This window comes from Pan troglodytes, chromosome 2, assembly GCF_028858775.2.
Source record: "Pan troglodytes isolate AG18354 chromosome 2, NHGRI_mPanTro3-v2.0_pri, whole genome shotgun sequence".
Taxonomy (NCBI): domain Eukaryota; kingdom Metazoa; phylum Chordata; class Mammalia; order Primates; family Hominidae; genus Pan; species Pan troglodytes.
Genome location: NC_086015.1, coordinates 77,614,996 through 77,629,195, shown reverse-complemented (window position 1 = coordinate 77,629,195; position 14,200 = coordinate 77,614,996). Strand labels below are relative to the sequence as shown.

At 46.4% G+C, this 14,200-nt stretch overlaps 1 protein-coding gene and 1 long non-coding RNA gene across 4 annotated transcripts in view; one reads left to right on the top strand and one right to left on the bottom strand.

Moving 5' to 3' along the window:
- Positions 1–1,741: 1,741 nt before the first annotated feature.
- LOC104005622 (uncharacterized) lies at positions 1,742–6,219 on the bottom strand. Of its 2 annotated transcripts, XR_679022.5 has the most exons (3): positions 5,921–6,186; positions 5,685–5,792; positions 1,742–4,238 (listed from the first exon to the last, which is right to left on the bottom strand). It is a non-coding gene; the product is annotated as an uncharacterized LOC104005622 (long non-coding RNA). The 2 variants fall into 2 exon arrangements; XR_008547015.2 differs by having other exon boundaries at positions 5,685–6,219.
- The window catches only part of PDZRN3 (PDZ domain containing ring finger 3), a 245,759-nt gene continuing 236,247 nt past the window's right edge, over positions 4,689–14,200 (top strand). For both annotated transcript variants that reach the window (XM_054680801.1, XM_016941491.3), the window contains exon 1: positions 4,689–5,547. In XM_054680801.1, the coding sequence (XP_054536776.1) occupies positions 4,825–5,547 (723 nt within the window). In that variant the 5' untranslated portion in view covers positions 4,689–4,824. The remainder of the gene's footprint in view (positions 5,548–14,200) is intronic.

Here is a 14,200-nt window from a genome sequence, read left to right as displayed (position 1 = left end):
ACATTGATCAAGCTGTGCTCCTCTGCTGCCCAAAATACTTCAGTGCCAACCAGCACTAGAATCAATTCAATCTCTTTCCTCCACAGGTCCTGCAGGCCCGTGTCCATTTGGTTCTCGCCTACTTTTCTACCCTTGTTTGATTCTTCTTTGCTCAGCTTACTCTGCTCCAAGTTCTAGGCACACTCTGTTTAATTCAAATAGACCATGTGCTTGCTTCGAACCTCAGCACTTTCTCTTGTTCTGCCTGGATTGTTCTTCTCCCAGCTATTGCTGGCTCAGTCTCACCTTTCAAGTGACAACTCACACTTCCCCTCCCCAGACAGCCCTATTTCAAATGGGCCCCTTTGATTTTTCTCCAGCATGTAAGCTGCTTTTATGGTGTTGACAGCAGTGATTCTCAAACTTTAAGTGCACACAAATCACTTGGTGATCTTGCTAAAAGGCAGATTCTGATTCAGTAGGTCCAAGGTGCGGCCTGAGATTCTGCACTTTCAACATGCTTCCAGGTTATGCCCATGTTTCTGGTCCCCAGACCACACTTTGAGCAGCACTGTATTAGGGAACTTATCATATTCCACAATCATCTCATTTATTATTCATTTATTGATATCTGCTGTTCCTTATCCTGAAATGAAGGCTTAAGAGGGGAGGGACACTGCTTATTATTTTTGGTAGCCTTTGTAGCCCCAGTGCAAGAACAGCCTCTTCTTTGCATATAATAGCTACTAAAGAATTATTAGATAAATTAAGACACTTCAAGTGTGATCACTGTTATACAAGGGTATGTGCTTGGGGCTGTGGAAACTAATCCCATCTGGAGAGTTGGGAAAGGAGAGCCAGACTTTTGCAGACCAGATTTGCTCAAATTTGTAAGAAGTATTTTTGCAATTCTTGTTCTTCTGTCTAGTGTCCCTACTGTGATAACTCATCCTGACTTACCAAAGTCTTCAAGTCTCCAGAATAGAGAATTACCTTCTCTTCTCCCTACCTTTCAACCCATGGCCAAACGAATGTGTCAGGCTCCAGGATGGCTGACATTGGCTATGTTAACAGGCAAGCAGTCTGACCGAAATGTTTCACGCTTGTTTTTGTGGATGACTGCTGTACCTTATTACGCTCTGGTGGTACTTTCATTTGGTAAAAGCAGATCCTTATCTAATTGTATAGTGCTATTTTAGCTAGTAGAATACAAATATCTATGCCTGGGGAAGAAAATTTAAAAAACAAATGTAAAAACCCTTGACTTTCTTTTTGTTTGTTTTTTCTAGTACTGAAGCCACAAATTATCCAGACCCTACGAGCAACTGAGGATTGATAACCAGCAAACATGGAGGGGTGGAGTCCTTATCCATATCATTTGTAAGGGAGTGCCTCCTGAGCTGGAGCTTATGGAGGAGACGCATAATGCTTATGGTGATTAAGAGTGAGGGTTCTGAAATTCTCCTGTTGACATCCCTGACTGGAGGGATACCTTATGTAACCTTATAAGGTACCTACACCTACTTAGATATCTTATGTAACCTCTATAAACCTCAGTTTCTCCATCTGTAAAACAGGGTGGACAACATATCTACCTTTCTATGTGCAGTGAGGAGCAATGAGACAATGAAGGTCAAGTGCTGAGCACAGTGCTTGATACCTAGTAAGAGTTCCCAAAAAAGTGGTAGATATTATTATCAACTTCTGATTAAACATGCTGATGGAAAGAACACTAAAAACAGAGTTTAAACTCAGAATGGGATTGTGGTGAATATAGAAATAGTATTTTTATTAGGCTTGGGGCCACATTTTGGTTAGAAAGTGCAGAATCAGACGATAAAAGGAAGGGGTAAGAGCAAGAGGTAGTGGAAGTCGCAAAAATAATTTGCAAAGTGACCAATCCAGCTGTCCACAAGGAATTCATCCATATATAAACACTCAGATGTTTCTGGGACGGTTGAGTAAGTATCTAATCCATGTCAGAAAAATCAGCTACTTTTCTCAGGAGGCCTGCCACACCAAACATTCATCTTCCTACAGTTTTTATTCATGTTTATTGGTATGGTGCCTTGAGTTTTCGATTTATAATAACATCCCTCTCTCACTGTGCAGCATTCACCAGGTGGTTCCACAGCCAGCAGAAAATGTGGGCTGACAGCATTGCCTGACTTCACTAATGAGCAGAAAGCTTCCTTAAAACTGTGGTTCTCAACCTGGTTGTCACAACAAGGGGTTGTTACTATGTCTATTGGATAGTGGCCAGAGATGCTCCTAACTATCCTGCAATGCAGACGATAACCAACCCCCCACCCCCACACACACCACAACAAATAATTATTTGAATGAAAATGTCAGTAGTACCAAGGTTGAGAAACTCTGCCCTCAACTCCTTTTTCCTAATATTTTTGGCTCTCGTTTCTCCTGTTAAGTTGGGTGACTGAAATAATAGTCTTGCCAGCTCTGACATTGTAGGATTTTTTTTCTAACCTCCAAGAATTTTGATACTAAAATTAACCATTGAGGAGTGGCACAGACTTTCCTTTTGCCTAAAGAGGCCAATCCACAGTAGGCTATGGCTTCTCTGTGGCCTCAGCTGTAGCATTTCAGCAACAACCTCTCAATCTGCCATCTGGGAGACCACCCGAGGGGTGGTAGAACATCTCCAAAAAAGTGTACACCCCAAGTAAGCACTAATTTACATTTATGGTGTAGGACAGAACTTCTCTGTTTCTCAAAACCAGTTTGGTTTGAAGATTATCACCCTGTTGACACTAGCTCATTCTGTGAAACTGACAAGCCCACACACCTTTGGTGAAAGAATTTGTTTCCTACCCATTATCTGAGAGCCCATGAGCAGCTTAATGAATATACTGATGGAGGATTCCCTGGCACAAGCTTATCTGAACAAAGGCCAATAATATTCCACCCCATGCAGAATCCTATCAAAGCAATGCATTAATTGATTAAAGCAATTAAAAGAAAGTCTCCACCTCAAATAGGCAACAAATGCCACCAAAACTGATTAAAGAACACTGTCCAGTGACCTCAACTATGCACTGAAAAATCTAGTGAGTGACAACTTTTTAAAGGTCAGTGTGAAACAAGTAATCCTTATGAACATCAAGGCAATTCTTTCACTCTGATGAAGCAGTTAAATAGTGAAGGTCATGGGGCTTTAGCAGCCACATAAAAGAAAGAAGGAAAGCAATTAGACAAAATGGATGTTGTAATCCCACTTTCCAGGCCCCAGAGTCTCGCTGAATACAGAGCTCCTGCTTCACTGTTCAGAACTCTCCCGCTTCACTGTTCAGAAACTGGCAGCAGATTCCAAATGACAATTCCATAGCTCGATTCCACTCTCACCAAAAGCTGACTGCGTGTTTCTTAGGAATGTCTATAGCCTTGGAAGGTAAAAAAAAATAAAATAAATAAAATAAAATCAATGCATGATGCTATGAACTTTACACCCAGTTTGGAATTCCAAAAATATTCCTCCATTGCTCAGGAGTGTTGCTGAATGCTACCCAGCCAGGTTTGCTGTACTGCATGCAGGGAATGAATGTCCAGATCTATGGATCGCCAGGGTTTTCCAATCAAGTGGGAATCCAAGAACCAGCATGGACTAGCAGCATTGGCATCACTTGGAAGTGCTTTCAGCATGGAGATTCTCAGAACCCGCCCCAGACCCACTGTATCAGAACCGCAACCACATTAAAATGTGAGAAACACTGACCTACAGGACCCTACAGGGCACTTTTGTTTTGTTTTGTTTTCTGTTTTGTTTTTATCCTCCTTCTAGCCTGAGTTTCCTCAATGGAAAGGTGACAAAGTGTACACACAAAACAAACCAAAACTGAAGGAGGGCAGTTGTTGACATGATCATGGGGGTGATGAGTCTTCTCCCAGTTCTAACTTCTGCAGTCAGCATCTTTTGTAATCGCGGGAAAATAATTTTCAAATGGAGCTAACCCTCTCACAACATTGTACTAATGATCTTTAAAGCGACGGATTTAGAAGCGCTCAGCACCACGCTTGCCACACTGCAGGGCAGACACTTCAGAGGTGTTAGGTGAAGTGGATGGAGCCAGCACGCTGGCCTCTCCCACTCCGACAGCTGGCGAGCAGCTCTTGTCCACCAAAACTTCCCCGGGTAGATTCACCCACCGGTCCTGGAAACCTGCTAAATCCTGAAGGTTCACAGAACCTCTGGTCAGAACTGAAGTTGCAGCCGGAGCGTCCCGCAGGCTCTGTAACTTTCCCTGGAATGAAATAAATAAATAAAGACCGTAAGTGCTGAGATAGCGGGCCCCAAGATATTTTTAGTCCTCTGCAATCAGCCACTAGAGGAAGGGGGAGGGAGAAGGGAGTAAAAAAGTTTTGATCCGTTCGGGAAGGGGCTCGAAGAGAACCCTTGGGAGAAAGCAGTAGCCTCAGCTCCAAACTCAGCGAGCTTTTCTCGGCTGGCGTTTTGTCTCCTATAGCGCAGACTGTAAGAGAACAGAAAGGAGTTTCCCGAGAAGATTCAGGCTGGCGTCCTGGGCTGGCCCGTCCCTTCTGGCGAGCCTCAGTGTCCTTCCACGCGCTTCTGCCTTCCAGCCTCCTCCCTTTTTCGGGGGGCTGGCGGGAGGCATCCGAGGCAAGATGTATGTGCGCTCGCGCTCGCGCAAATACGGCCGGAGGAGTCCTGTTCCTCGGGCATTTTCCGAGGAAGTCTGGATCAATTAGGCTCAGTCCGGGGAGAGCGAGCGAGCGCGCGGGCGGCGTAGCCGGCCTGTCTGGGCCGCCTCGTGGGGAGGGAGGGGGCGCCCGGCCGCCCGGCGGCGATCCTGGGGCCTGGCCGCCACCATGGGCTTCGAGCTGGACCGCTTCGACGGCGACGTGGACCCGGACCTGAAGTGCGCGCTCTGCCACAAGGTCCTGGAGGACCCGCTGACCACGCCGTGCGGCCACGTCTTCTGCGCCGGCTGCGTGCTGCCCTGGGTGGTGCAGGAGGGCAGCTGCCCGGCGCGCTGCCGCGGTCGCCTGTCGGCCAAAGAGCTCAACCACGTCCTGCCGCTCAAGCGCCTTATCCTCAAGCTGGACATCAAGTGCGCGTACGCGGCGCGCGGCTGCGGCCGGGTGGTCAAGCTGCAGCAGCTGCCGGAGCACCTCGAGCGCTGCGACTTCGCGCCCGCGCGCTGTCGCCACGCGGGTTGTGGCCAGGTGCTGCTGCGGCGCGACGTGGAGGCGCACATGCGCGACGCGTGCGACGCGCGGCCAGTGGGCCGCTGCCAGGAGGGCTGCGGGCTGCCCTTGACGCACGGCGAGCAGCGCGCGGGCGGCCACTGCTGCGCGCGAGCGCTGCGGGCGCACAACGGCGCGCTCCAGGCCCGCCTGGGCGCGCTGCACAAGGCGCTCAAGAAGGAGGCGCTGCGCGCTGGGAAGCGCGAGAAGTCGCTGGTGGCCCAGCTGGCCGCGGCGCAGCTTGAGCTGCAGATGACCGCGCTGCGCTACCAGAAGAAATTCACCGAATACAGCGCGCGCCTCGACTCGCTCAGCCGCTGCGTGGCCGCGCCGCCCGGCGGCAAGGTAGGCGCCTGCTGCCCGCCCCGACCTCCAGCCAGGATCCCTGGGGACCCCGGGCCCCGCCCCATCCCTTTGGGTACAGGGATGCCCCGAGCTTCCCGGGAACATCCTTGCTTCCTCCCTCTTCTTCCACTGCTTACCAGCTGTATCACTACCTGCAGGTCGCTGAACCTGCCTGAGGTGGAACACTGTGGTCCTTTATAGTCTAGACGTAACCGGTAAAGTATAGCTGCACAGCTTCAGGGATTCTGGAAGGACGAAAAAGAATCCACAAGCAAGTGTAGGATAAGAATGAAGAATGCAGCTCCAGAGTCAAAACTGCGTTCAAAGGCTTTGCTGCTCAGACCAGCTGGGGGATCTCGGGCAAGTTGCTTACCCTCTAGAGGTCAGAAACCTATAGACTGACACTTAGGAGAGGAAAGATGGACACACTGGGTGAATTGTATCCGTGCATCCTCTAGGATTCCAGAAAAAAAATAAAGGGAACCCACAGCCAGTGTAGATTAAGTTAAGAAGGATATCAGAAGAGAGGCCTCTGGGGTAAAAGCTGGATGCAAGCGTGGGTTTTGCAGCCAACTAGCTGGCTGACCTTGAGCAAGCTGCTTAACCTCTCTAAAGTTGGAAACTATGGTCCCTAGAGACGTGGTATACAGAGTAAAAACACAGCCAGGCACCCCTGAGGTATTCATCCAGGGATTTCAGAAAGAATTAAAGGAGCACTCTGCCCCCAACAAGTATAAAGTAATAATTAAGTGTGAGTCCTCTGGAGTTAAAACTGTTTTCAAATCTGGGCTTTTTGCTGACCAGCTGGGTGAACTTCTGGCTTAATTCCCAGGTCCCTCAGTTTCCCTCAGTGCGAAAGGTTTTTGTCAGGCTTCAGGGAGAGAGTTTAGTAGAAGGGCCTCGTACTGTGCCTGGCAGAGAGTAAATAAATACTCAACAAGTGTTACCTAGAATTATTTTTAACGTCTCCACCTGAGCGGTCCCCTTGAGCGAGGGTTTACTTTGCTCCAGGCTGGGTGCTGCATTCTTCCCAGTCATTTCCTTTTTAATCAAGTGAGGTTGGTGTGACCCTTCCCACTTAGTAGATGAAAAAACTGAGGCTCATTAAGGGGCAGTTTCATGCCTGGGTCACAGCTTTTGGGTGCAAAGCTGCATGTTGAACCTTTGTGTGCCCATCTTTCCAGCCCACGTTCTATAAACTATCATGTTGCTCCTCAGTGCAACCACAAGGACCATTTATTGAGTGTTTATTAAGTGCCACCAACAATAGGAAGTACTTTACATGCATTACCTATGTTGTCCTTTGAGATGAGGGAACAGACTCAGAGAAGTTATATAACTTGTCCAAAATTAAATAGTGACTCAGGGAGCAGAGCTGGACTCAGATTCTACCTCAGAGTTCTCAGTTTTGGGGCATATTGGCATTTTGGGCCCCATAACTCTTAGTTGGGAGGGGAGGTACTGTGCTGTGCATTGTAAGATGTTTAGCAGCATTCTTGGCCTCCCTCCCAAGTCGTGACAATCCAAATATTGTCAAGTGTCCTCTGGAGGGGCAAAGTCGCCCAGGTTGAGAACCACTGGTTTCCCTGATTGCAGAAGCCACATTTTCAACAGCTGGGTACTTCTGCCTTCCTGGGGAGGGGCCTGGGCCTGCTGCCACCGCTCTGGTTGCCTGCTCCAGATGGCGTGGCAGAAAGGGGAAAATATTTGCCCGCGGCTCCCCTAAGGGCCTGAGTCTGCTTTGCCTCCCCCTGCCCTCTCCCAGCCCCCTTTCCTTACGTGCACACCAGGCCTGCAAGTTTTCCGACCTGGCCCCCCTTCCTGGCCCCTGGCCTGTCTGTCAGCTGCAGTCTCAGCAGCTGGCCAGCTCTGGGCGAAGGGCAAATATTTACAGCTCCACAGCTCACCCAGGACCTCACAGGCACACAAAAGACTGGTGTGAGCCTTTGAATCACCAAAACAGAGGGCAAAGCTTGGTCTTCAATCAGGCGCCAGATTTAGGGTGAAGGAGTTCCCGAATTTCTGCTGTTCATGCTGTCATCTGGACTTCCTTCGTCGTTTTAAGTGACGCTTATTTATAAATAAGCCATTCACTGCCCCAGAGTTTATGCATCATTTATTGTTGAGCTAGTTTATTATTTCTTCTTAACTTTCTGTTTTCTTTCTGGAGTGTTTGGGTAAAATCTCCCTCAGAGTCAAAAATATGATACTTGAATCAAAACTGTGGATGTTTTTGAGGCTCTGTTGAGTTAGTGGGTAGCATAAAGAAGGATGTTAAGCTTAGAGACAAGATGTTGATTTTGAACTTACGGAGAAAGGTTTGTTCCGGAGTTGGAGCCCTGCTTGGAACTTTTACCAACCTCAGTGCCAGCCTTGAGAACAGCAAAGGATGGTCTAGCCCAGAAGCTGCCCTAGATAGTTTCCCTGGCCTCAGACCCAGCCTGGCCTCAGCTGAGGCCTTAGGGAAGCTTGCTGTCTCTCCTTGCCCCGAAATTAACCCTCAGTGGCCCTTACTGAACGCTTTTGCTGTTCCTGGGTCAACCATAAAACTCCTCCCATTGGAAGCTGTTTAAGAACTTGTTTATTTCATTGGGCCGGCTCTCTGCTCCTGCTGGGTACTGTTTATTCTCTTCTAAAAGGCAGAAGGATTTATATGTCCTGGAAACTCTCATGTGCAACATTTTTATTTTCTTTTTAAAATAAGCCCTAATGTTTGCTTCTCTGTTGTAAGCTGAAGGAGATTAGAAACACTCAGATTTTCAGTACCAGCTCTTCAGCAGCCTAGAACTTGCACAAATGATGTGGCATTCTTTAAATTATCTTAGGTTTCAGTTTTTTTGACACCTGCTGAGCGCTTAGGGTTTGTTAGTGCTGTACCAGCATAGACGTTGTCTCTTCTGTTCTACCATGTGAGCTATATTAAGGATTCTCAAGCCTTAGCGTGATTGGAGTCACTGGAGAGCTTAACACAGATTCCTGAGTCTCACCCCTAGAGATTCTGATCCATTAGGGCTGGCCAGGGGCCTGATATTCTGCATTTCCAATGAGCTCCCAGATGATGCTGGTGCTTTAAGTAGCTGCTAAGCTAGACGAAGAGCTTACGCTCAGGTAGATATAGACCAAACATGTATTGGTCTTCACACAGTTATGGTTTCACTGGTCATTGTCTAAACACCTTCCTAAATTTCTTAAGACCAGGATAAAATTTTAAAACCCAGACTGCCTAGGCCGGGCGCGGTGGCTTACGCCTGTAATCCCAGCACTTTGGGAGGCCGAGGCAGGCGGATCACGAGGTCAGGAGACCGAGACCATCCTGGCTAACACGGTGAAACCCCGTCTCTACTAAAAATACAAAAAATTAGCCGGACGCAGTGGCGGGCGCCTGTAGTCCCAGCTACTCGGGAGGCTGAGGCAGGAGAATGGCGTGAACCTGGGAAGCAGAGCTTGCAGTAAGCCGAGATAGTGCCACTGCACTCCGGCCTGGGTGAAAGAGCAAGACTCTGTCTCAAAAAAAAAAAAAAACAAAACAAAACCCCAGACTGCCTAGCAGTTAAATGACAGATAATCTTAGCCTAGACAGGCATCTCTGATCTCGCTGAGGCCACATCTGAGCTGCAACAGACTTGGGATTGCTACACTTGAGTGAGTTAAAGAGTTCTGCTCCCAGCCTCAGTTTCCCACCCTGACTTACCCCCTGATTCTTAGAGCAAAAGCACTCCAGAGCAAACATCTTTTTTGCTTTTCTTTCTGGGAAAGGAACAATTCTGGACATAACTTTCCTTCGATTGATTGAAAAACTTGAGATGCAGCCTCGATACCTTTTGTTCTTTAACCTCCCATCCAGTCTGTCTTTGAATCCTGTGGATTTTACCTCCTAAATACATTTTGAATCTATTCACAGCTCTCCAGCTCACTCAAATGACCACCGTGGTCCAAATCAGAGTTTCTGAATCAGCACTGCCAACATTTTGGAATGGATAATTCTTGGGTGTGGGTGTGTTGGTGGTGGTGGTGGTAGTGGTGATGGGGGTGGGAGGCTGACCTGTGCATTGTAGGATGTTTAGCAACATCCCTGGCATCTACCTACCTACCTACTAGAGGCTAGTAGCGCTTTCCAAGTAGTATCAACAATATTTGTGGACATTGCCAAACGTCCCTTGGGGGGCAGAATTGGCCTTTGTCTCAGACACTCTTGCCTGGACCATAACTCTTTCCTCTACAAATCTTCTTGCTCCTCTTCAATTCCTTCTTTACCTAGCATCAGGAATTAATCTCTTAGAAATGTGTATCTTTTATCACTCTCCCTCAAGCCTCCTATGCTGTCCCATTTCTCTTGGTTGGCTATAAGGTCCAACATGCTCTGGATCCTACCGGCTTCCACCTGCCTGGATTCTTCTCCCCTTCATCCTCTTCTTTCAGCTCCTCATGTCTCTGAGAGTCGATGCATGTGCCCCTGAGCTCCTTTCTGCCTCCAGGCCTTTGCACTTGCTCTTCTGTCTACCTGGAACAATCTTACCAAGTACTCTGCACTAAATAACCTGCAAAATTTCCACTTCTCTCCTCTTGCCCACAGCCTTTCTTTCTGCACTTAGGATTTGCTTATCACTAGACAATGGTTCTTTCTATTCTCATCTCAGCTCAAGCATCACTACCTCTAGGAAGCCAGGCCTCTCGGACCTCACAGACTACATCTGGTGCCCTGAGACTCTTACTTTGGTTATCCTCCTGCATGGCATTTATCATAGCTGTAACTAAATAAGTGGAAGAGTCTGTCTTGTCCAGTACCATGTCTATGGCACTAATCCATTGCCATGTGCACTGTAAGCTCTTGATATGTATTCATTTGGTGATGAGTTCAAGATTGAAAGGCCTGTCTTGGCAGTCATCAAAACTTTTCAGGTTGCTAACCAAAAGTGGGCTCGTGTTTAAAAAGAATGAGTTTCTCCGTGATGACCCAGTTAACAAAATTGTTTTCAGGTTTAGGGGAGGCATTATTTTTGTTCCACTAGATCCACCCAGATCAAGTTTTATAAAGCCCCAAATCCTAGAAACTATTTTGTCCTTTTCAGAACTGGAAATAAGTAAATCTGATAGACAGTTGTATCAAAAGGTGTTCCAGATGTCCAAACACTTTGAAATGTATCTATTAGAGTATTCACCATGAAGTATATTTAGTTTCCGAAAAGCTCCTGCATAGGACCATTCCATAGTATATCTAACAAAACAGCGCACTTCTGCTAAAAAAAAAGTTACAGATTGTCACTTCTATTTCATTTCTGTGATTTATAAGGAAAATTAGAATTTGTTTTACAAATATGTTACCCAGCTACACTGGATTAAATGAGTATAACCAGACAATTTGAATTGGCAATTCTGTTGAGATTTGTCTGTAAGTGGCTCTTTCTGTGTTCAGAAATGGTGCTTGCCTCGCTGTGAAAATATTTGATGAGTAAGAATCTATTTATAAGGCAATTATGCATTGGACCGTAGACCAAGGAGCTTAAAAGGAAAGAAAATAATGTTCATTGAGTTCCACTGGGTGCCATACACTTAAGGTGCTTTCTGTATGTGCATACTTTATCTTCTCCATGTTCTTCATTAGATAGACCTCTTTTTTTAATGGGAGTAGCAGATTATGAAAGATTAAGGCTAGAAGTTAGATTCTAAATGTAGAGCTGGGATTTGAACCCAGTGTGGCCCATCTCCGAGCTCACGCTGTTACCAAAATAAGAAAAGAATTTTTTCCTGGGGCAGTGCCCTTCTCTGAAGTCTCACACAGGCTTTCAAAGCACCATTATTATGTATGCCAAGTACTGTTTGGATTGGAGGTGTACATGCATTATTTTATTTCATCCTCAGAAAGACCCTGTAAGGTAGGTGCTCTTACCCATTACTCTTTCCTTCCATTTTACAGATGAAAAAACAGAAGCTCAGAAAGTTAAATAACTTGCCAAGTGTCCTCCACTGGCTCATGTTAGTTTGCCTGTTGGCTTCTGGTCCATGAAATGTTTTCATCCCATACCATGTTCCCATTTACATAGGTCCAGTGTAGAGCACATGGAGTACAAAACAAAACAGATCCTGGCTGTGAAAGAGATTTAGGCTGGGCATGGTGGCTCACGCCTGTAATCTCAGCAGTTTGGGAGGCCTAGCCGGGAAGATCACTTGAGGTCAGGAGTTTGAGATCAGTCTGGCCAACATGGTGAAACCCAGTCTCTGCTAAAAATACAAAAATTAGCCAGGTGTGCTGGTGCACACCTGTAGTCCCAGCTACTGGGGAGGCTGAGGCAGGAGAATTGCTTGGACTCTGGAGGCAGAGGTTGCTGCGAGCCAAGACCAGATCGTGCCAGTGCACTCCAGCCTGGGCAACAGAGTGAGACCCTGTTAAAAAAAAAAAAAGATTTAGACAAAAAAGAGATAATGTGCTGGATGGAATATGAGCACAGCTCTTTAATTTTTTATCCTGGTAATTTTAAGAGTGGTTAACAGTAGGAATGAAGTGAAGTTCTTCCAAATGTATTCTGCAGTTTAGCTCCTCACATTCTCATACCTCTAGTGCCAGGCCCTGTGGTAGGCACCATTGGATAGAAAGGTAAAACTGAGTAGCTTTAACCCAGGGGATCAATCAGACACCCACATATGCCTTTGAAAGCACAAGTCTTCCTATTCTTTGCTCACCCAAGCTTTTATGCCATGGGTTAGCCTCTGTCTCCCCTTGACTAATAGTGTCCTAATAAACCTGTTACAATAAGAAAGGGAAGTGGTATAACATAATGATTACTCTTGTAAAGAAAATAACTACCAGATGGACCTGAGCAGCCATCTTTCTCACTCATTCCATCCATATATTTACAGGGAATTTAAAGAGCAGAGGCACCGCGTAATCTTTGTATGTTGCAGGCCTTGCAGCCACCCCATCCCCAGGAAGGGCAGTGATGAGCTTTTTCCCTGGCATCAGCAGTGTGTGTGCAGAGAAGAGTCCTGGGCAGGAGATCACCCCTAGTATTTTGCTAAAAGCTGTTTTTAGGTGCCCCGTGTCTTTGCTGTGTTTGGATAGGTGAGGGATGAAGTCCCATCAGATCGTGGGTCAGGGTTAGATGCAGGCGTTGGGTCCACAGGCTGACTCCAAGGTGCCCTGAATAGAGCTAGTGTATTGTGTGTGGTTAGTATCCATATCCTGGGATCAGCAATATTCGGGTTCATGTGTTCTCTTTGCCCTGTTGTCGAGGGCCCCTGGGAGGCTCTTCTAACCTTCAAGCCTTAATTGCCTCACCTCTAAAATGGGATCATAATATGCCTGTTGTTAGGGTTGTTATTAAGATGAAATGAGATGATGTACATAAGGGCACAGTAAGTCTTATCAAGCGTTTCTTGACCGTCTATTAAGTGCTGGACACCTGTAGGATTTTAACATTTTTTCAAATAAATCACTGAAGAAAGTTTAGGAATTTAAAGCAGTTGTTATCTAGAAGAAAAGAGATTGTTACTCAATAATTTGGTTTCATTGTAAGCCTCCTGCTGCCCCTGAGTAACCCATTCTCTGGATTTCTATCCTCTGTCTGTTTTGCAATGGTGGAAATGTGTGAAAGAGGGATATTCAAGTTCATTTGGGCTAAGATGTAAAGGTGGAGGGCTAAAGCTTATGAATAACATATGGGTTACAGAGTTGTTTATGTTTTTCCCACCCAAATTAACAAAGCTACGGAGAGACTGGCCAGAAAAACCTCCTACCTTCATGTAAGCAAGTGCACTTATGGTTTTATAGATGAGTAGCCTCTGCTTTCTATCTTAGTCTATTTGTGTTGATATGAAGAAATACCTGAGGCTGGGTAATTTGTAAAGAAAGAGGTTTATTTGGCTCATGGTCCTGTAGGTTGCACAAGAAACATGGCACCGGCGTCTGCTCAGTTTCTGATGAGGGCCTCAGGCTGCTTCTGATCATGGCAGAAGGCAAAGACTAGCCTGCATGTGCAGAGATTACATGGAGAGAAAGGAGACAATGGAGAGAGAGAGGAGAGAAGTTCCAGGCTCTTTTAACAACCAGCTCTTGCAAGAACTAATAGAGCAGAGCTTACTCCCTGCCCACCACCACCCTGGGACAGCATTGATCCCTTCATGAGGTGTCCACCCCCATAACCCAAACACCTCCCATTAGACCCCACCTCCAATGTTGGAATTAGATATCAACATGAGATTTGGGGGGACAGTCATCCAAACTATAGCACTTTTTTCTTTATTTAGGGAAGAAAATGCTTCTGGTTGGTAATTGGATGTATACATTTGAAAACCACTCTGTCTTAGGCCATTTAGGCTGCTGTAACAGAAATACCAGAAACCACTCTGTCTTAGTGCATTTAGGCTGCTGTAACAAAAATACCAGAAATTGGATAGCTTATAAACAACAGAAATTTATTTCTCGTAATTTTGGAGGCTAGGAACCCCTAGATGAAGGTGCTAGCAGATTCAGGGTCTGGTGACGACCCACTTACTGGTTCACAGATGGCTGTCTTTCCGTTGTTGTGCTCACATAGTAGAAAGGGTGAGGGATCTCTCTTGGGCCCCTTTATAAGGGCACTAATCCCTAATCACGTCCCAAAGGCCCCACCTGCTAATACCATCACTTTGGGGATTAGGATTTCAACATATGAATTTT